General features: G+C 49.1%; 1 protein-coding gene across 2 annotated transcripts in view; it reads right to left on the reverse strand.

Annotated features, from left to right (window-relative positions):
• LOC139265763 (sodium- and chloride-dependent neutral and basic amino acid transporter B(0+)-like) overlaps positions 1-23,677 on the reverse strand; it is a 94,653-nt gene that overhangs the window by 14,015 nt on the left and 56,961 nt on the right. For both annotated transcript variants that reach the window (XM_070883136.1, XM_070883135.1), the window contains exons 9-11: positions 9,836-9,961; positions 9,032-9,150; positions 23-122 (exon numbers count right to left, since the gene is read on the reverse strand). In XM_070883136.1, coding sequence (XP_070739237.1) covers positions 23-122; positions 9,032-9,150; positions 9,836-9,961 — 345 coding nt within the window. The remainder of the gene's footprint in view (positions 1-22; positions 123-9,031; positions 9,151-9,835; positions 9,962-23,677) is intronic.

The raw sequence follows: 23,677 nt of genomic DNA on the forward strand, positions 1-23,677 counted from the left end.
GTGCTTTTCCTGTTGTACTTACCATAGATCCAGCTGAGACCGATGAGTTCCAGCACAGCAATTACAATGAGAATCCATCCAGTACAGAAATAATCAATTACAGTTAACCAGTAAATCCCACCCTAAAATTAAATGGAAAATTAGAAAATGTTGCATGAGAGAAGCATAAAATTCCAACATTCAATATAAGAGATTAATGGGATATGAAAATTTGCACTTTTACTCAACTACAAACCACCAAATTCTAACTTATCTGTTCAATTTTTCCTTAATCCCTTAGGTCCTGGAACAATTGTGTAACTATTCTCTCTACCGCTTCAATAACTGAACATCCTTTTTGAAAGGGGGAGACCATAACTGCTCGCTGTACTCCAGATGTGATCTCACTAGGGTCAAATACCTCTCTAGATTTATATGCTATATCCTTTGCTATGCATCTCAACATCCCATCTCCTTTTTTAATTGCCTAGGAGCATTGTACCAATGGCTTTAGTGACCGATTTCATTGAGAGGCTCCAGCAGAGCTTTGTCACGAAGGACTGGCTGGGAGATGCAGCGGCTGACAAGCGAAGGGTGCATCTACTGACCAGCTGTGGACCCGAGACGCACGCGCTGATGAAAGACCTGCTCGCACCCGAGAAGCCGGCGGACAAAACCTTTGAAGAGCTCAGCAAACTGAACGGTGAGCACCTCAAAGCGACAAGCAGTATACACATGGCCCGACACCGATTCTATACACACCGACATCGGGAAGGACAGAGCATACCGGACTTCGTTGCGGACCTTCAGCGCTTGGCCAGCCTCTAAGTTCACAGACGCCTGCAGGGGGGAGATGTTAAGGGATTTCTTCATTGAGGGCATTGGTCATACCAGGATTTTCAGAAAGCTAATTGAGACCAAGGACTTGACCTTGGAAGTGGCGGCGTTGATGGCTCAGACCTTCATGGTGGGGGAGGAGGAAATCAAGATAATATACGCGCGCAACTCTGCTTCCAACGTGGTGATGGATCAGGGAGTTAATATTGTAAACGCGACTCAGAACCCCGCAGGCAGGCAAGGGCAAATTCGACACCACCCAGGCAGCAACAGACTCTAGAGTGGGTCCTCAACAGGGACAATGGCAGGTTGAACAGACATTTACACCATCACAGTAGACAATACGTCCCGGGATGGGGCCATTGACACCCACTAACAGAGTGCTCAAGAGTAATCAAAGAGACAATCAGAGAGGAATGCCTGGTAACAGCTCTTTTGTTCACAACAATCTCAGCTCAGGCTGGAGGTGCAGGGGCAGACATGCTGCAAAAACCTGTAGGTTTCAACAATTTATCTGTAGAAATTGTAACTTCAGTGGACATTTAGCCAGAATTTGCAGGAAGCCCGCAGTGAGGCTAATTTACGAGGCAGATGAACCACAAGAAGGGTCTGCAAGGCAGGTTGATGCTTGGGACAAAGCAATAGATGCTGAAGTTCAGCGAGTTCATGTGGCAAACATCCACAGCTCATATACAAAAACGCTACCTATGATGATGAAAGTCCTATTAAATGGCATCCCGGTACGCATGAAGCTGGACACAGGGGCCAACCAGTCATTTATGAGTGTCCAACAATTCGAGAAACTATGGCCACTCAGAGCTAGCAGACCCAAACTAGAACGCATTGGCATGCAATTATGGATGTACACCAAAGAGATCATCCCAGTGCTAGGCAGTGCAATGTTGGTGGTCACACATAATGGATCAGAGAACCGGCTGCCACTCTGGATTGTCCCGGCAAATGGTCCCGCGCTTTTGGGGAGGAGCTGGCTAGCCGAGATGAACTGGAAATGGGGCGATGTGCACACCATTTTATCTGTGGAGCGAAGTTCATGCTCACAGGTCCTACAGAAATTTGAGTCACTATTTCAACCTGGTGTCGGGACTTTCAAAGGTACCAAAGTAGTGATACGCATCACCCCGGACGCCAGACCAGTGCACCACAAAGCCGGAGCTGTGCCGTATGTGATGCAGGAGAAAATTGAGAGTGAGTTGGACAGGTTGCTAAGAGAGGGCATAATTTTGCCTGTTGAATTCAGCAACTGGGCAAGCCCCATCCTCCCTGTCCTAAAAACAGATGGCTCGGTCAGGATCTGTGGCGATTACAAGGCCACTATCAAACGAGTGTCACTACAAGACCAATACCCGCTTCTGAGAGCAGAGGATCTTTTTGCCACGCTGGCAGGCGGCAAGATGTTCACCAAGTTGGACGTCACTTCGGCCTACATGACCCAGGAACTGGCCGAAGAATCCAAGCTACTGACCACCATCACCACGCACAAGGGGCTGTTTGTCTACAACAGGTGTCCGTTTGGCATTCGTTCAGAAACCGCTATCTTTCAAAGGAACATGAAAAGCCTGCTCAAATCCATCCCTGTAACAATCGTATTTCAGGACGACATCCTTATCACGGGTCGAGACACCGAGGAACACCTCCACAACCTGGAGGAGGTGCTACGCCGACTGGACCGGGTAGGCCTGTGACTAAAGAAGTCCAAGTGTGTGTTTTTGGCCCCAGAGGTCGAGTTTTTGGTCAGGAGGGTTGCCGCAGACGGGATCCGGCCTACCGAATCCAAAACGGAGGCGATTCGTCGTGCGCCCAAGTCCAGCAACACATCGGAGTTGCGGTCATTTCTGGGACTCTTGAACTACTTCGGGAACTTTCTGCCGAACTTAAGCACATTGTTGGAGCCACTACACGTGCTCCTGTGTAAGGGTTGCGATTGGGTTTGGGGGTACTGTCAGAACGGGCTTTCAATCGGGCGCGGAACCTGCTTTATTCTAATAAGCTGTTGACCCTGTACAACCCCTGTAAGAAATTGGTTTTAACATGTGATGCATCATCTTATGGGGTTGGGTGCGTGTTGCAGCAGAGTAATGATGAGGGCCAACTGCCACCTGTGGTTTATGCCTCCAGGTCGCTCTCCCAAGCAGAAAGGGGATATGGGATGGTTGAAAAGGAAGCACTCGCATGTGTCTACGGGGTGAAAAAGATGCACCAGTACCTTTTTTGCAGAAGGTTCGAGTTAGAAACGGACCACAAGTCATTAACATCACTGTTGTCTCACAGCAATGCTGTCAATGCCAATGCGTTAGCTCGCATACAGCGATGGTCTCTTATGCTGGCTGCGTATGACTACACCATATGGCACTGGCCAGGCACCGAAAATTGCACTGACGCGCTCAGCAGGCTTCCACTGGCCACCACTGAGGGGGCAGCGGAGCAAAGTGCTGAGATGGTCATGGCTGTCGATGCTTTTGACAGTGCAGGCTCCCCCATCACAGCCCGCCAGATCAAAATCTGGACCAACAGAGATCCGCTCCTATCCTTAATTAAGAAATGTGTCCTGATTGGGGATTGGGCGCCCGCACACGGAGCATGCACCGAGGAGGTCAGACCGTTTCACAGACGGATGGATGAGCTCTCCATTCAATCCGACTGCCTACTATGGGGCAGCTGGGTAGTCATGCCCCAGAAGGAAAGGGAAGCATTCATCAGGGAACGCCACAGCGAGCAACCAGGCATCGTGCTAATGAAGGCCATTGCCCAGTCACATGTATGGTGGCTGGGAATTGGCTCAGACCTGGAACACTGTTAGCAGGTGCATGACGTGTGCTCAGCTGGGCAATGACCCCAGGGAGGCCCCACTCAGCCTGTGGCCCTGGCCCACCAGGCCATGGTCACGCATTCACGTAGACTACGCGGGCCCGTTCATGGGAAAAATGTTCTTCATTGTTGTTGATTCGTACTCGAAATGGATCGAGTGCATCATATTGAATTCGTGCACGACATCCACCACTGTGGAGAGTCTGCGTGCGGTCTTTGCGACCCATGGCTTGCCGGACATCCTGGTTAGCGATAACGGTCCATGTTTCGCTAGCTATGAATTCCGGGAGTTCATGTCGGGTAATGGCATCAAATATGTCAAGACAGCGCCGTTCAAGCCGGCTTCCAATGGCCAGGCAGAACGTATGGTCCAAATCATAAAACAAGGCATGCTCCAGATTCAAGGACCCTCCCTTCAATGCCGCCTATCGCGCCTCCTGTTGGCCTATAGGTCCCGACCGCATTCACTCACGGGAATCCCGCCCGCGGAACTACTCATGAAACGTACACTCAAAACTCGGCTGTCCCTCATTCATCCAGTCCTGTCAGATATTGTTGAGGGCAAGCGCCAGTCCCAAAATGAGTGCCATGACCGTAACTCAAAGAGGAGATGTATAGAAATCGATGACCCTGTATTTGTTCTTAATCACGCTTTGGGGCCCAAGTGGCTTGAGGGTACTGTAATTGGCAAAGAGGGGAACAGGGTCATAGTGGTCAGACTTAACAATGGACAGATATGCCGCAAGCATCTGGACCAAATAAAAAAAAAGGTTCAGCATGGACACTGAGGAACCTGAGGAAGATCATGAGATGCTGCCCACACCACCGCCAGTGAACGAGCAACAAGAACTTTCAGCAGCATGCACAGTCCCTGCGGCCAGCCCGGACAAGCCGGAATTACCACAGGTGACATAGATGCATGCCAAGGCTCAACAACCAGAGCCCCAACTGCGGCGCTCTATGAGAGAGCGTCGACCACCTGAAAGACTTAATCTTTGACCCCATAAGACGTGGGGGGAGGTGATGTCATGTATGTAACCTTCATGTAACTTTAACCTTCATGTAACAACACTGCATACTGTATACACCTAAGAAATGCACACCTTGACCACAGGGGGTCAACTTGCGGAAGACACTCCCCACCTGGTCATCTAGGTATATAAAGGGAGGTCCCACGCAGGGTCATCACTTCTTGGTCCTGTGAATAAAAGGTGGGGTCACAGAGTGACCTTGTCTGCAGAATGTGCCTCGTGTGAATTTATAGTAGTTTGTAAGGACACAACATAATGAGAAAGGACTAATCAGCAATCTTGTTGTGTGAAACCCCTTGGGGAAGAGTGACCATAACATGGTAGAATTGTTTATTAGGATGGAGAGTGACACAGTTAATTCAGAAACTAGGGTCCTGAACTTAAGGAAAGGTAACTTCGATGGTTTGAGGCATGAATTGGCTAGAATAGACTGGCAAATGATACTTAAAAGGTTGACGGTGGATAGGCAATGGCAAACATTTAAAGATCACATGGATGAACTTCAGCAATTGTACATCCCTGTCTGGAATAAAAATAAAACGGGGAAGGTGGCTCAACCCTGGCTAACGACGGAAATTAAGGATAGTGTTAAATCCAAGGAAGAGGCATATAAATTGGCTGGAAAAAGCAGCAAACCTGGGAGAAATTTAGAATTCAGCAGAGGAGGACAAAGGGTTTAGTTAAGAGGGGGGAAATAGAGTACAAGAAGAAGCTTGCCGGGAACATAAAAACTGACTGCAAAAGCTTCTATAGATATGTGAAAAGAAAAAGATTAGTGAAGACAAATGTAGGTCCCTTGCAGTCGGATTCAGGTGAATTTATAATGGGGAATGAAGAAATGGCAGACCAACTGAATAAATACTTTAGTTCTGTCTTCATGAAGGAAGACATAAATAACCTTCCGGCAGTACAAGGAGACCGAGGGTCTAGTGAGAAGGAGGAACTGAAGGATATCCATATTAGGCGGGACACTGTGTTAGGGAAATTGATGGGATTGAAGGCCGATAAATCCCCGGCCTGATAGTCTGCATCCCAGAGTACTTAAGGAAGTGGCCCTAGAAATAGTGGATCATTTTCCAACAGTCTATTGACTCGGGATCAGTTCCTATGGACTGGAGGGTAGCTAATGTAACACCACTTTTTAAAAAAGGAGCAAGAAAGCGGGTAATTATAGACCAGTTAGCCTGACCTCAGTGGTGGGAAAAAATGTTGGAATCATTTATTAAGGATGAAATAGCAACGCATTTGGAAAGCAGTGATAGGATCGATCCAAGTCAGCATGGATTTATGAAGGGGAAATCATGCTTGACAAATCTTCTGGAATTTTTTGAGGATGTAACTAGTAGAGTGGAAAATGGAGAACCAGTGGATGTGATGCATTTGGACTTTCAGAAGGCTTTTGACAAGGTCCCACACAAGAGATTGGTGTGCAAAATCAAAGCACATGGTATTGGGGGTAATATACTGACGTGGATAGAGAGCTTGTTGGCAGACAGGAAGCAGAGAGTCGGGATAAACGAGTCCTTTTCAGAATGGCAGGCAGTGACTAGTGGAGTGCCGCAGGGCTCAGTGCTGGGACCCCAGCTCTTTACAATATACATCAATGATTTAGATAAAGGAATTGAATGTAATATCTCCAAGTTTGCAGATGACACTAAACTGGGTGGCGGTGTGAAATGTGAGGAGGACGCTAAGAGGCTGCAGAGTGACTCAGACAGGTTAGGTGAGTGGGCAAATGCATGGCAGATGCAGTATAATGTCGATAAATGTGAGGTTATCCACTTTGGGGGCAAAAACGCGAAGACAGAATTTTATCTGAATGGCGGCAGATTAGGAAAAGGGGAGGTGCAACAAGACCTGGGTGTTATGGATCATCAGTCATTGAAAGTTGGCATACAGGTACAGCATAGCTAGGAGATTTGAGTATAGGAGCAGGGAGGTTTTACTGCAGTTGTACAAGGTCTTGGTGAGGCCTCACCTGGAATATTGTGTTCAGTTTTGGTCTCCTAATCTGAGGAAGGACGTTCTTGCTATTGAGGGAGTGCAGCAAAAGGTTCACCAGACTGATTCCCGGGATGGCTGGACTGACATATGAGGAGAGACTGGATCAACTGTGCCTTTATACATTGGAGTTTAGAAGGATGAGAGGGGATCTTATAGAAACATACAAAATTCTGACGGGACGGGACAGGTTAGATGCGGGAAGACTGTTCCCGATGTTGGGGAAGTCCAGAACCAGGGGACACAGTTTTAGGATAAGGGATAGGCCATTTAGGACCGAGATGAGGAGAAACTTCTTCACTCAGAGAGTTGTTAACCTGTGGAATTCCCTGCCACAGTGAGTTGTTGATGCCAGTTCATTGGATATATTCAAGAGGGAGTTAGATATGGCCCTTACAGCTAAGGGGATCAAACGGTATGGAGAGAAAGCAGGAAAGGGGTACTGAGGGAATGATCAGCCATGATTTTATCAGATGGTGGTGCAGGCTTGAAGGGCCGAATGGCCTACTCCTGCACCTATTTTCTATGTTTCCATGATTCTATCTCAAACCCTGATACTGGGAATCAGCCTGTGGCTCTTCTCTGCACGACTTCCAGTGTTTGAATATCGCTCTCCTTTCTTGCAAGAACTGGATGTAGTAGTCAAGGTGGGTCTGACTAGAGCATTATAAAGTTTGATGATCACCTTCTCTGATTTATATTATGCTGCTGTTGCGATGTAGTTGAACATTCTGTTTGGTTTTGTTGTTGTTAATCTGCATTGTTTGGACCCGGTTAGCATTGAGTCTACTACGATTCCTTGATCTTGTTCAGCTTCTTTCTTAGTTGTTTCACACCATTCATGAAGTATGTATGTTGTCCACTTTCTGCTCCAGTGTTCATTGCCTCCATCACAATGATTGTCAGTGCTTCAGACATCTCCTCCCTACAGCCTCTCTCGGCACTCTGGGATAAACACATTGCAGCCCTGGGGATTAAGCCCATTTAGAGGGTCTTGGATTTTCATGTAATTTATGAAGAAGTCATTGATTTTAGTTGGGATATCGCTGTCTGGAGAGTGCTTGTTGCTTGTTTTCTCTTGTGAATTCTTGGAGACAGTCATCATTCAGAATTTTCACTATTTTCCATCCTCGGATTCAAGCTGTTTGAGTCTTTTTATGTTTTTTACACCCTCTGTGTTATGTCTGTAATGCACTTATGAATGACTCCTTGAGGCAACGTGTTGTACTCAAACTGTAGTGACCTTGGTCCTTTATTCGTAACTCCAGAGTGAGCTATAAGCATGGTGGCCAGCCTTTTATACTGGGCCCTGACCACCTCTGCAGGTGACCCTCAGGTCTCCCACCGCAGTGCCCTCTGGTGGACAGCCTCTGCCACAGGGGCAGGAAACCCCGGTCTCCACCAATTGCACCCTCTAGTGGTGCCAGCATAGTATATACACAGTGTAAACCTTATTGAAAGTACATCAGGTAACAAGTTTCCATCTTATGTAACTATACAGTGACTACCCAGAGAGTATATCTATAGTCTGCATATATAACACTCTCTGCTGCCTTCCTGCTATCGTGGTACTGAAGGAACTGTTTATTGTTAAGTTAAGCATCAACTGCAATGCCTTTTTACCAGGTCTCTCATTGTCTCACTTATCATTTTTTATTGTGTGTCTGCATTTTCTTGCATTCATTGCAGTCAGTCCTGCCTCTTACCTCCCTGCAGGATTTTGTACAAGCCATTTCTTCCTCCCAAAGAAATTACCTCCTAGGTGTCCCTGACATCTGGCGTGCACCAGCTTCTTAGTTTTGTCCACATTGCCATTTCTAAACATTGTAAACCCCTGAATATTATTTTCATTTCCACATTCTATATTTACCCATGTTTCTGATATTCTCACCACATCATAGCTCCCGAATACCTCAACAGCCTCCAGTTCTGACAACGCAGCACGTCCTCAGTACTGCACCGTGTCAGCCTCGATTATGTGCTGAAATCCTGGGTTGGGATTTACAAGCCACAACCTTCTGATCAGAGGCGAGATTGTTATCAACTGAGCCAAGCTGACACTCAGACAGAAACTTACCAAACTGGTCATCCCTTCACTGAAAGAGATTTCCAACAATATCCTGTTGATTTAAAATGAACACAATGTAAATCTGATTCACAGGGTGATAATAAAACTGAGTTTCATCTCTTTAACCAGGCTCTGTATTTAGTATGCACAATATTAAATAAATGGAAAAACAACAGGACCAACACACAAGGTCCTTCTTTATTACTTAATCCTGTGAAATTTATCGCTTCATAGGGTTATAACCAGCACTATATGTGAAGACATCACAAACTGTTGAAGGACCACATACCTGGGTTACAAATACAAGGCCAAGGAAATAATGTAACAAGCAAATACCAATTGTCAGATAAAGGCGCTTTGGTTGCAGAAACTTAGGGAACTGGTCCTGCAGGATTGTTCTAATTGTTTCTGATGAAACAAAAAGTTAAATGAAATCAGTAATTAATGAATAATTTACACAGTCCCAGAGAAACCCACCACTGGAGAGACCAAAGCCCTGCAGACCAGAGGAGCGGATGAGGACAGCTTCCTCTATCCATGAGTCCACTCTCTGAATCATGCATTTAAACCCATCCCGTTCCTGTTACTCTGTTGTGTGGAAACCTTTAGGGATGTATCTCAACCTGTATAATTATTATCCTCAGACACCCAGGGCGCAAGCTGAGAAATGTGAGGTGGCAGAGCTTGGGATAAAAAATAACTTGGCGTCACCAGTAGCACCACCTCCTGTTTAAGGGCAGCCATGCCGCCAAGACACAGAGAGCACAGAGAATTGCAGGGGCAATTTCCCGAGGGGCAATTTTGGGAAGAGCTCCCTGGCAGTCAGTAAGGGGTTCGCGCGTGCACGCCGCAGTGGAAAAACCAGCGGAGCAGTCCCGTACACTGCTCCAAACCTGAGGAAGGGCAAATTTTTAAATGGCGGCCCCTCCGCGGAGACTCTGCTTTCTGGTGGCCAGAGGCTTTATAGAAAGGGGCAATTTTGGCACCTACGCATTCATTCACTAACATCACAAACAGTCATTTCTCACCTTATTTTATAAACATAATAATTTACATCACTTCCTTTTATAAAAGTGTAAAGTGTCATTCTTACCTACAGCTGCAAACTGAGTGTCGAGTCCCAGAGTGACCAGCATGAAGAAAAATAAAATGGACCATAAAGGTGCCCACGGCAACTGTGCAAGAGCCTCTGGGTAGGCAATGAAAGCCAATCCAAAACCTAAACAATGGATACAATTGAAATGGTGCAATTAATGGTGCTTAAACGAGAAATACTCTAAATTGATGTTAATTTTTTAGAACTCATTGGGGGAAAATTTGGATTGATTGCGCCCTGTTAGCTAACAGGGCACAAACGACTTTTTGCCTGAGCTCGACGCTGCTATTGACTTCCGCAAAATTCCACAGGAGTTTAGCGGCGGCACTAATCGGTAGTGCCCCGTTCCTACCAATAGCGCCCTGGGCTGCGGCGCTGGCGATGACAATGGCATCATCGTACGCAGCGTCACGTTTTCACCCCGGAACGAAAATTCGGTAGCGCCCTGTGAAGCTGCTGCGGGCAATGCCTGCGACAGCTTCGGGGGAGTGAACCGGGCTGTAGGTCACCTTTAATGGAAGGGGGGGGGGGCCCGTCTTCCCGCCAGCGCTACGCATCCCACTACGCAACGCTGGAAAATTTGTATCCCTTTGCGCCCCGGTCCCAACCCCGAGAGAAAGATTTTGCGCTCCACTTCCTCTCGGGGGTGGTAAGCCTAAAATTACCAGTGGAGCGGGACTTCTCCATTTGGTGCATGAACTGCCACCTCACGGAATGGGGCGGTACCAAATTTTTGTCCGATTGATTAATTTAGAATCCAGATTGGCAACATTTAGCAATGAAAGGCTAATCGCGTTGGATGCCATATTGGTGCAGGCATTAGCCTGTGCACAGTGAGCAACTGCCGGTAGTATGCAGAACAAGCAGCTCATGATATCTTGACACCATTGGAGCCATTTTGGAGCTCAACTCTCCAGCTAAAGCTTACACCATCTGCAGCTTGTAAATCAGAAGGGATTGTGGGATGAGAAGGAAGTGGGATGTGGGAAGAAGGTATGAGGATACCATCATCTTCAAATGATACAGCCCTGCCGTTGACCACAGGCTCAACAATTGCCATTCCAATAAAAGCCAGCACATCTCCTCCATGGGGGTTAGGACATGCAGGTGAACCTGTGTCGTTATGGATAGCTCCTGATGCCTCCGGTTGTGCGCCACCTTGTCCTGCCAGAGAGGGAAATGTGTCAATAAGTATGGGTGAGGTAGCTGTCATGGTTGAATAGCTGGCAGTCTATGCAAGCAGTGAGATGTGGGTGTGAGGCTTGCAGCAGTGCTATGTGTGTGAGGGTGAGGTGAAGCACATGAATGTTAGGTTTGAGTTCTGATTGACAGAAATTGTCAGTAGGTGAGTGATGGGATGTGGTGCATTGAGCAGTGTGTGAGGTTAGTGATGCAGTTAGTAGGATACGGCATTTGAAGATGCATTCACTGACCTTGACCACTCGTGTGAGCTCATTCAACTTCTTGTGGCATTGCATCCTGGTCCTTGGGGCTTGACTCCTGGCACTAACCTCCACGGCTATTTTCTCCCACTGCCTTTTGAGCGTGTGTTGCAGGGCCTCCTAGCCCCATCTACTAATTTCCACCTCCTCCACCAAGGCCTCTAGTAAAGCATCCAAAAACCTTAGAGCCCATTCTCTCCCATGTTGTGCCATTCCTCACTGTTTCCCAGGACAGATCCACAGACCTCCAGCACCTGCTCCAGCCACAATGCACCTCCCCTTCAAGAGGTGCAGGCTAGCAGTAAGTAGTGCAGGCTAGCTTTAACTAGTGCTAGCAAGTGACGATATTGGCTCCCTGCTGATGCGCCTAGCCAATGAACAGTGTTGTTAGCACTGGCTGGACTCATGGGGTTGGAGGCAATAAATTAGCACGGATAAAGGATTGTTTAAAGGACAGAAAACAGAGAGTTGGAATAAACGTGTCATTTTCAGGTTGGCAGGCTGTTATTAGCGAGGTGCCGCAATGTTCAGTGGTGGAGCCTCAGATATTTACAATCTATATTAATGATGAAGGGACAGAGTGTAATGTATCCAAGTTTGCTGACAATACAAAGCTAGGTGGGAAAGTAAGCTGTGAGAAGAAGAATAGAAAAACAGAATGTTTTTTAAATGGTGAGAAATGAGTAAATGTTGGTGTTCAGAGGGATTTGGGTGTCCCTGTATATGAAACCCAGAAAGTTAACACACAGGTATAGGAAGCAATGAGGAAGGGAAATGGTAGGTTGTCCTTTATTGCAAGAGGATTGGAGTAAAAGAATAAGTAAGTCTTGCTGCAATTGTACAGGACTTTGGTGAGACCACACCTGGAGGTAGTCCTATGGGGAGAGAGTGAGTAGAATGGCCTATACTCTCTGGGGTTGAGAAAAATAAGATCTCATAAAATTCTGAGAGGGTTTGACAAGGTAGATGCTGAGAGGCTGTTTCCCATGGCTGGAGAGTCTAGATCTGTGGGCCCAAGTTTCCACATGATTTGCGCCTGATTTTTAGGAGCAACTGGTGGAGAACGGACTATCTTAGAATTTGTAATTCTCCACATTTTTTTTTCTGCAGTTCCAGTCAGGTAGAACAGTTCTACTTTGGAACAGAATTTTTTCTTCAAAAGGGGGCATGTCCGGCCACTGACGCCTGATTTGAAAGTTTCCACAGTGAAAACGTACTCCAAACTAAAGTAGAATGGAGCAAGTGAAGATTTTTGTAGAACTGAAAAAACCTGTTCTACACATTAAAAAATCAGGCGCAGGTTGCAAATCAGGCGTCCAGAACGAGGTAGGGGGGAAGGGAACTCATTAAATTCTTATTTATACTTAAACGAATATTATATAAATAAATCCAACCTGAATAAACATTTATAAGCAAAGAAAAGATTAAATAAACCATCTTCCGACCTGTGTGAAAGTGCTTCAGCCAGCGAGAATTCTGCAGCAAGCCTCACAAAACGAGGGAGCCGACCGAACGCGGGCGGGGGGGAGGAGAGAGCCGACCGAACGCGGGCGGGGGGGAGGAGAGAGCCGACCGAACGCGGGCGGGGGGGAGGAGAGAGCCGACCGAACGCGGGCGGGGGGGAGGAGAGAGCCGACCGAACGCGGGCGGGGGGGAGGAGAGAGCCGACCGAACGCGGGCGGGGGGGAGGAGAGAGCCGACCGAACGCGGGCGGGGGGGAGGAGAGAGCCGACCGAACGCGGGCGGGGGGGAGGAGAGAGCCGACCGAACGCGGGCGGGGGGGAGGAGAGAGCCGACCGAACGCGGGCCGGTAGGGGGGGGTGGGAGGGAGGAGGCAGGAGGAAGCCGACCGAACGCCGGCCGGGGGTGGGGGGGGGAGGAGGGAGCCGACCGAATGTGTGCGGGGGGGAGGGAAGGGAAGGGAAGGGAGCCGACGAACGCGGGGGGGGGGGGGGGGGAGGGAAGGGAAGGGAGCCGACGAACGCGGGGGGGGGGGGGGGGAGGGAAGGGAAGGGAGCCGACGAACGCGGGGGGGGGGGGGGGGAGGGAAGGGAAGGGAGCCGACGAACGCGGGGGGGGGGGGGGGGAGGGAAGGGAAGGGAGCCGACGAACGCGGGTGGGGGGGGGGGGAGGGAAGGGAAGGGAGCCGACGAACGCGGGGGGCGGGGGGGAGGGAAGGGAAGGGAGCCGACGAACGCGGGGGGGGGGGGGGGAAGGGAAGGGAAGGGAGCCGACGAACGCGGGGGGGAGGGGGGAGGGAAGGGAAGGGAGCCGACGAACGCGGGAGGGGGGGGGGAGGGAAGGGAAGGGAGCCGACGAACGTGGGGGGGGGGGGTCGGGGAGGGAAGGGAAGGGAGCCGACGAACGCGGGGGGGGGGGGGTCGGGGAGGGAAGGGAAGGGAGCCGACGAACGCGGGGGGGGGGGGGGAAGGGAAGGGAAGGGAGCCGACGAACGCGGGGGGGGGGGTCGGGGAGGGAAGGGAAGGGAGCCGACAAACGCGGGGGGGGGGGAGGGAAGGGAAGGGAGCCAACGAACGTGGGGGGGGGGGTCGGGGAGGGAAGGGAAGGGAGCCGACGAACGCGGGGGTGGGGGGGGGGCGGGAGGGAGAGAGCCGACTGAACGCGGGCGGGCGGGAGCCTACCGAACGCGGGGGGAGGGAAGGGAGCCCACCGAACGCAGGGGCGGGGGTGGGGGGGTGGGGAGGGAGGGAGCCGACCGAACGCGGGGTGGGGGGGGGGGGGGAGGGAGGGAGCCGACCGAACGCGGGGTGGGGGGGGGGGGGGGGAGGGAATGGAGCCGTTCCAGACGGCTGGCGGGAAAGAGAGAAGGCTGCAGGAAGCCTCAGAAATTGAGGAGCCATTTCCCAACGGCAAAAGGGCGAGTGCCAATGTTTTTTTCACACTGAGCATGTGCGAACGCTCCAACGCGCACGCGCAGCGTTGCCGGCAGGAAAAAAACTAATTTAAATAGTACCCGCCCCCTCCCACTTACAAAATCGGCGCGAGTGTAGGCTCCGCCCCCCTGGGCGCCGCGCCAAGCAGACAAGGAGCTGCAGAACGCTCCAGAATCGCTCGTTTTTTTTCCGGCGCCGTTTTAGGCACGAAAAACGGGCGCCCAGCTCAGAGGGGCGCCCGTTTTTTATCATGTGGAAACTTGGGCCCTAAGAGTCATATTCTAAGGATAAGGAGTCGGCTATTTAGAACTGGGATGAGGAGACATTTATTCACTCCGAAGGCTGTGAATCTTTGGAATTCTCTACCCCAAAGGGGTGTGGATGCTGAATCATTGAGTATATTCAAGGTAGAGATCAATAGATTTTTGGACTCTTCGGGAATCAAGGGATATGAAGATCAGGTGGGAAAGTGGAATTGAGGTTGAAATCCGGCCTTGCTTTTTGAATGGCAGGCCAGGCTCAAGGAGCCACATGGTCTCCTCCTGCTCCTAATTTTTATGTTCTTATGGATGCTGAAATCATGTTCATGAGTAGGCAGCACAAAGTTGGTGTGCTGCTGCATTTCAATCACTGGGCACGGGTTAATCGCACATCATGATCCCTGCACCAATTTTTGGAAACTATCATATTTAGCGAATTATATAATTTATTTATAATATCACTGACTGTATTATGTATTTATAATATTAATCTCTGACATTATATGATGTATATATAATATAAATTACTGATCCTATATTATGATTTAAAAATATTTAGAAGCAGTAACACATTGTGAGTTCTGCGTGATGTTTACATGCCAGGGAAGACTCCCCAGGCACATTGGCCATGATTTCCCCTCCAAGGCAGGAGCGAGGCAGGCGATGTCCGTAGCAGGGTCCCAACCCGCTGCTGGCTCCATCCCGTTCTGTAGAAGAGATTTTATCTTGATTGGGCTTGTTAAGCCTGCCCAATACTAGCGAGAATGAGGAACTGAAAAACATTAGTATTCGTAAAAAAATAGTGCAAGAGAAATTAATCTGCAGAAAAGCTGATAACTCCCCTGGACCTGATGGCCTACATCCTAGGGTTTTGAAAGAGGTGGCTATAGAGAAAGTGGATGCATTGGTTGTCATCTTTCACAATTCCATAGATTCTAGAATGGTTCCCACAGATTGCAAGGTACCTAATGTAACCCTGCTATTTAAGAAAGGAGGAAGAGAGAAAGTGGGGAACTACAGACTAGTTAGCCTGACATCAGGAGTAGGGAAAATGTTAGAATCTATTATTAAGGACGTGGTAACAGAGCACTTAGAAAATAATTATAGGATTGGGCAGAGTCAACCCGGATTTATGAAAGTGAAATCATGTTTGACAAATCTGTTAGAGTTTTTAGAGGTTTTAACTAGTAGAATAGATAAGGGGGAACCAGTGGATTTTCATAAGACATTCGATAAGGTGCCACACAAGAGGTTATTGAACAAAAGTACAGCTCATGAGTGATATGTTCTTACTGTACAGTATAAATGCACACGAGGCACATACTTGAGAGAAGGTCACTCTGTGACCAGTTACCTTTATTTAACTCTGCTATTTAAGAAAGGAGGGAGAGAGAAAATGGGGAACTACAGACCAGTTAGCCTGAAATCAGTAGTCGGGAAAATGCTAGAAGCTATTATTAAGGACGTGGTATCAGGGCACTTAGAAAAGAATATAGGATTGGGCAGAGTCAACCCGGATTTATGAAAGGAAAGTCATGTTTGACAAATCTGTTAAGAGGTTTTTGAGGTTGTAACTAGCAAAATAGATAAGTGGGGATCAGTGGATGTGTTGTACAGGTGCAGCATCCCGAATACAGAACCCTCGGGACCGAGGCCATTCCGAATTTTGCGTTTTGCTGGATTTTGGATCGTCTTTCCGACGTCACGAATCCGGAAACACCTGAGCAGAGGTTCGGGTATTTCCGGATTTCGGAACGTCAGAAAGATGGGGGGAGGGGGGATGCTCGTCGATGAGCTATTCGGGTCACCGGGTGGGGCTTCACCGCCGTGGAAGTGTTCGCGCAGGTCCCGCTGCCGAGATGTTCGCGCGGGGCCTCGCCGTCGAGATGTTTGCGTGGGACCCCGCCGTCGAGATGTTTGGGTGGGACCCCGCTGTCGGAGATGTTTGGGTGGGACCCCGCTGTCGGAGATGTTTGTGTGGGGCCCCGCTGTCGGAGATGTTTGTGTGGGATCCCGCCGTCGGAGATGTTTGTGTGGGACCCCGCTGTCGAGATGTTCGCCTGGGACCCTGCTGTCGAGATGTTTGCGTGGGACCCCGCCGTCGAGATGTTTGCGTAGGACCCCGCCGTCGAGATGTTTGCGCGGGACCCCGCCGTCGAGATGTTTGCGTAGGACCCCGCCGTCGAGATGTTTGCGTAGGACCCCGCCGTCGAGATGTTTGCGTAGGACCTCGCCGTCGAGATGTTTGCGTGGGGCCTCGCCGTCGAGATGTTTGCACGGGGCCTCGCCGTCGAGATGTTCGCCTGGGACCCCGCCGTCGAGATGTTTGCGTAGGACCCCGCCGTCGAGATGTTCGCCTGGGACCCCGCCGTCGAGATGTTTGCGTAGGACCCCGCCGTCGAGATGTTCGCCTGGGACCCCGCCGTCGAGATGTTTGCGTGGGACCTCGCCGTCGAGATGTTCGCGCGGGGCCCCGCCGTCGAGATGTTCGCCTGGGACCCCGCCGTCGAGATGTTCGCCTGGGACCCCGCCGTCGAGATGTTCGCCTGGGACCCCGCCGTCGAGATGTTTGCGTGGGGCCCCGCCGTCGAGATGTTCGCCTGGGACCCCGCCGTCGAGATGTTCGCCTGGGACCCCGCCGTCGAAATGTTCGCCTGGGACCCCGCCGTCGAGATGTTCGCGCAGGGCCCCGCCACCGAGGACCTGATCAGGCGGGACCCCGCCGCTGTGGAGGAATTTCTTGTCTGGCCCGAGGTAGGTGGGGTCGGGCAGCCGAGGTAAAGGGGAGGGAGGGGGGCCGGGGCGAAGTTGGGCCGGGGCGAGGTCAGTTCGCCAAGGTGGGGGGAGTCTGGATATCAAACATTTTCCAGTTTCTAGATGACCCCACCACGGATCGGCCCGGTGTCCGGATTCTGGAACATTCTGGATTCCGGAACTCCGGATTTTGGAGGTCGAACCTGTATTTGGATTTTTAGAAGGCATTCAATAAGATACCAGACAAGAGGTTATTGAACAAAATTAGGGCTCATGGGTTTGCGGGTAATATATTAGCATGGATTGAGGATTGGTTAATGGACAGAAAACAGAGAGTAGGAATAAACGGGTCATTTTCAGGTTGGCAGGCTGTAACTAGTGGGGTGCCGCAAGGATCAGTGCTTGGGCCCCAGCTATTCACAATCTATATCAATGATTTGGATGACGAAACCAAATGTAATATATCCAAGTTTGCTGATGATACAAAGCTAGGTGGGAATGTAAGTTGTGAGGAAGATGCAAAGAAACGTCAAGGGGATATAGACAGGCTAAGCGAATGGGCAAGAACATGGCAAATGGAATATAATGTGGAGGAATGTGAAATTATCTATTTTGGTAGGAAAAATAGAAAAGCAGAGTATTTTTTTAAATGATGAGAGATTGGGAAGTGTTGGTGTTCTGAGGGATCTGGGTGTCCTTGTACACGAACCACTGAAAGTTAACATGCAGGTACAGCAAGCAACTAAGAAAGCAAATGGTATATTGGTCTTTATTAGAAGAGGATTTGAGTATAAGAGTAAAGACGTTTTACTGCAATTATATAGGGCACTGGCGAGACTGCACCTGGAGTATTGTGCACAGTTTTGGTCTCCTTACCTAAGGAAGGAGATAATTGCCATTGAGGGAGTGAAACAAAGGTTCACCAGACTGATTCCTGGGATGGGAGAATTGTCCAATGAGGAGAGATTGAGTAGACTAGGCCGATATTCTCTAGAGTTTAGAAGAATGAGAGGTGAGCTCATTGAAACATGCAAAATTCTTATGGGGCTTGACAAGGTAGATACAGGGAAGATGCTTCCTCTGGCTGAGGAGTCTAGAACCAGGGTCACAATCTCAGATTAAGGGGTCTGCCATTTAGGACTGAGATGAGGAGAAACCTCTTCACTCAGAGGGTGGTGAATCTCTGGAATTCTCTACCCCAGAGAGCCATGGAGGCTCTGTCTTTGAGTATATTCAAGACAGAGATTAATACATTTTTGGATATTAAGGGAATCAATGGATATGGCAATACTGCAGGAAAGTGGAGTTGAGGTAGAAGATCAGCTATGATTTCACTGAATGGTGCAGTAGGCTCGAGGAGCCGAATAGCCTACTCCTGTTCCTAATTCTTATGTTCTTGGCCAATTAAAGGAAGTGGGTCGGATGACGTAATTTGATGACACGCCATCAGCTAGTTTCCTTAAAGGGACATGTCCACATTGATTTTGACAGTTGTGCTGTCAGTATTCTGCAGCATTGAGCTGCTGCAAACACTGAAAAGCACTTCTCAAAAGGTGCACAGCTGCACCCAGGCTCTCCCATGCCTCCCTCCATATGCTCATGCAGGGAGTCACAGCACACAGGGAGATGCTCTTCCCTTCCAATAGACAAAAGAGATCTCCCAAAGGAGACCAATGCAGCCTAGTTGCACATTGCACAGGAGGATACCAACAGGGAAGTCATCAGGAGGACCTAGCTGCAGTGGCGCAAACATAAGAATATAAGAAATAGGAGCAGGAGTAGGCTGTTTGGCCCCTTGAGCCTGCTCCGCCATTCAATAAGATCATGGCTGATCTGATCTTGGCCTCAACTCCACTTCCCTGCCCACTCCCCATAACCCTTGACTCACGTTGTTAAGTCCTGACTCTAATGTACTGACTTACACAAGACACATGCTGAAGTCAAGGTCACTCAGGACCTGCACCTTTAATTCCAGCTCTCCAGTGCTGCACTTGCCTGAGACCTCCCTTTATATACCTCAGTGGGACAGGTATGGAGGGTCTCTTGCAAGTGCACCCCTGGTGGTAAGGTATGCTTATTGTTACAGGTCATGTATAGCATGGTAAGATACAGTTATATACAGTAATGTGAGATACATGACATCACCCTCCCACAAGGTCTTATTGCCTTTATAGATTCAGTCTCTCAGCCGGTCTGCGCTCTCGCATGGAGCATCTTAGTTGTGGTTCAGTTGTTTGCCTTTATGCCTGTTTTTTGTTCGGTGTGATTGCTGGTATCTCACCTGGGCTGTCTGTTTTGTTCGGTGTGATTGCTGGTATCTCGCCTGGGCTGTCTGTTGAGACTGCCCTTTCCTCAGGTTGTTCCACCTGTCTGTCCACCAGGTGTGGTGTGAGTTCCACATTGTAGTCTGCCTCTGGCTCTTCAGTGTTATCACTGAATCTACTTTTTACTTGGTCTACATGCCTCCGGCAGGTTTGGCCATTGTCCATTTGTACAACCAGTAGCCTGTTTCCCTCTTTGTCTGTTACTGTCCCTGCAAACCATTTGGGACCCCGGCCATAGTTTAGCACAAACACTTTGTCCCCTATCTCATTCCACCTCCCCCTTGAATTTCGGTCATGGTACTCAGTTAGCTTTTGACGCTTAGCCTCAACAATTTCATGCATGTCTGGAAGGATTAACGAGAGCCTGGTCTTTAAGGTTCGTTTCATCAATAGATCAATAGTTGCATGGGGGGAAGCCCAGTCAACGAATGCAGACGAGATCTGTATGCCAGCAGCAGTCGCGACAGGAGGCTCTGCAGCATGGGACCTTGGATTCTGAGCATGCCTTGTTTAATGATCTGCACTGCTCGCTCCGCCTGGCCATTGGAGGCCTGCTTGAAAGGTGCCGTCTTAACGTGATTTATATTGTGGCCAACTATAAAATCATGAAATTCTGTGCTGGTGAAGCACAGACCATTATCACTGACCAATATGTCAGGAATGCCGTGCGTTGCAAACATGGTTGTAAGGCTCTCCACAGTGGTGGAGGTGGTGCTCGAGTTTAAAATGGTGCACTCGATCCATTTTGAAAATGCATCAACGACTACGAGGAACATTTGACTATGAATGGGCACACATAGTTTACATGCACCCGCGACCACGGTTTGGTGGGCCAGGGCCAGGGGCTTAGGGGGGGCCTCCCTGGGGGCATTACTGAGTTGGGCACAAATGGTGTACCGACGGATGCAGAGCTCCAAGTCCGCGTCAATGCCAAGCCACCAGACATGAGATCTGGCTATGGCCTTCATAAGGACGATCCCCAGGTGCTCACGATGGAGTTCCCGGATAAACGCCTCCCTGCCTCGTAAGGGCATAACTACTCGGCTGCCCCACATCAGGCAGTCTGCCTGTAATGAGAGTCCATGCATGTGCCTATGGAAGGGTTTGACCTCCTCGGGGCAGGCATCGTGAACCTCTGCCCAGTCACCGGTTAAAACGCATCTTTTAACGAGAGATAATGTGGGGTTCCTGGTCGTCCAGGCTCTGATTTGGCAAGCCGTGATGGGCGAACCTGTGGATTCAAAGGCATTGATTGCCATGACCATCTCACAGTCCTGTTTGTCGGACCCTTCTGTGGTCGCCAGGGGTAGCCTGCCAAGCGCATCGGCACAATTGTCTGTGCCTGGTCTGTGCCTTATCGTGTAGTCGTAAGCCACCAGCATGAGTGCCCACCGCTGAATGCGCGCCGAGGCGTTGGCGTTGATTGCCTTGCACTCGGATAGTAGGGACGTGAGGGGTTTGTGGTCGGTTTCTAACACAAACTTGGCCCCGAAAAGGTATTGGTGCATCTTTTTGACACCATACACCCAGGCGAGCGCCTCCTTCTCAACCATACCGTACCGGCGCTCTGCCCGCGAAAATGACCTGGAGGCATAAGCAATGGGCTGCAATTTACCCGCATCACTGACGTGCTGTAAAACGCACCCGACCCCGTAAAAGGACTAACTTTTTACCTGGGTCAAAAAAGGCTAAAACACTCTTGGAACATAGAAGGTTGCGTGCCTTATTGAAGGCGCGTTCTTGGGCATCCCCCCAAAACCAATCGCACCCCTTTCTGAGTAGCACATGGAGAGCCTCCAGCAGCATGCTCAAGTTCTGCATAAAGTTCCCAAAGTAATTGAGTAGCCTGAGAAAGGGGCGCAGTTCCAAGACATTCCGGGGCCTGGGTGCCAGGCGAATCGCTTCGGTTTTGGATTCGGTTGGGTGGATTCCATCAGCGGCATCCTTCTGCCCAAAAATTCAACCTCAGGCGCGAGAAACAGACACTTGGATTTCTTAACTCTTAGGCCTACCCGATCCAATCGACTTAGTACTTCCTCAAGATTGTGGAGATGAGAGTCGGTGTCCCTGCCCGTGATGAGTATGTGTAGACTGCTAACTGGCTTCAGCTGGTCTCTCACTAGTGTGCTCAACTCCTCAAACGACTTGCTTGCTGGTTTCTCGGGTGCCAGCAGGTCTTTCATTAAAGCGTATGTTTTCGAGCCACAGCTGGTCAAAAGATGGGCTTTTCTCTTGTCTACCTTATCGTCGCCCAGCCAGTCTTTGGTCACAAAGCTTTGCTGGAGCCTTTCTATAAAGTCATCCCAATTGTCTCCAGCATTGTATTTCTCATCTGAGCTGTTGGTAGCCATTCTGTGCATTCTGTGATCCCGTATCTCGTCACCACTGTTTTGATGTCATGTATCTCACATTACTGTATATAACTGTATCTTACCATGCTATACATGACTGTAACTGGATATGACCTGTAACAATAAGCATACCTTACCACCAGAGGTGCACTTGCAGGAGACACTCATACCTGTCCCACTGAGTTATATAAAGGGAGGTCTCAGGCAAGTGCAGCACTGGAGAGCTGGAATTAAAGGTGCAGGTCCTGAGTGACCTTGACTTCAGCATGTGTCTTGTGTAAGTCAGTACATTAGAGTCAGGACTTAACACACATATCATTCAAAAATCTGTCTATCTCCACCTTAAATATATTTAATGACCCAGCCTCCACAGCTCACCGGGGTAGAGAATTCCACAGATTCACGACCCCCTGAGAGAAGAAATCCCTCATCTCCGGTTTAAATGGGCAACCCCTTATTCTGAAACTATGCCTCCTAGTTCTAGATTCCCCCACGAGGGGAAACATCCTCTGCATCAAAATCTTATATGTTTCAATAAGATCACCTCTCATTCTTCTAAATTCCATTGAATATTGGCCCAACCTGCTCAACATTTCTTCATAAGACAGCCCCTTCATCTCAGGAATCAACCTCGTGAACGTTTTCTGAACTGCCTCCCATGCAAGTATATCCTTTAAATAAGGAGACCAAAATTGTACGCAGTACTCTAGGTGTTGTAACAGGACTTGCCTGCTTTTATACTCCATCCCCCTTGCAATAAAGGCCTACATTCCATTTACCTTCATAATTACTTGCAGTACCTACATGCCCACATTTTGTGTTTCATGTACAAGGATCCCCAGGTCCCTCTGTACTGCAGCATTTTGTAATCGCTCTCCATTTAAATAATAATTTGTTTTTTTATTTTTCCTACCAAAGTGGATAACCTCACATTTTCCCATTATACTTCATCTGTCAATTTTTTGCCCACTCACTGAGTCTGTCTATATCCCTTTGCAGTTTCTTTGCCCTCCTCAAAACTTGCTTTCCCACCTATCTTTGTATCATCAGCAAATTTGGCTACATTAAACGCGATCCCTTCATCCAAGTCATTATTATAGATTGTAAATAGTTGAAGCCTCAGCATTGATCCCTGTGGCACCCCACTAGTCACTGCTTGCCAACCGGAAAATGACCCATTTATCCCGACTCTCTGTTTTCTGTTAGTTAGCTAATCCTTTATCCATGTTAATACATTACCCCCAACCCCGTGAGCTCTTATCTTGTGCAGTAGCCTTTTATGTGGCACCTTATTGAATGCCTTCTGGAAATCCAAACAGACTACATTTACAGGTAGATGATCTCAATGGTCACAAAACATTACTGCAAAGCCACATCCTGCTGTGCCACTCATCACATCCCCATCACTGCATCTTCCCTACCCTACTCTTGTATATCCTTACTCACACCAACTTATCTTGCACCTCCACCCATCCCTCTCTCTCTATTTACTTTATCATATCCCCATATGACTAGCCGTGGCAAAGACGTCGACCCCGCTAGGGGCAACAATATTACCTTTATACCCTTTGCTTCTCTCATACCACTTTCCCCCCATCCCACACCAGAATGCTATATCACTTTCCAGCTCCTCATACTGTGTGCATTCCTTGCTCCATTCCTGCACCACTGCCCTCAGCTTAATGCGAGTCATGTGCCATTTATGCTTTCAGATAACCAGGCAGAAGCTGTGCAGCCTACACCTGAGCCCTCCTGAGGGAGAGGAAGAAAAGGAAGAGGAGAAGGAGGAGCTGAGCACTGCTTCATTAAATCTC

Source organism: Pristiophorus japonicus, chromosome 6, assembly GCF_044704955.1.
Source record: "Pristiophorus japonicus isolate sPriJap1 chromosome 6, sPriJap1.hap1, whole genome shotgun sequence".
NCBI classification, from domain to species: domain Eukaryota; kingdom Metazoa; phylum Chordata; class Chondrichthyes; family Pristiophoridae; genus Pristiophorus; species Pristiophorus japonicus.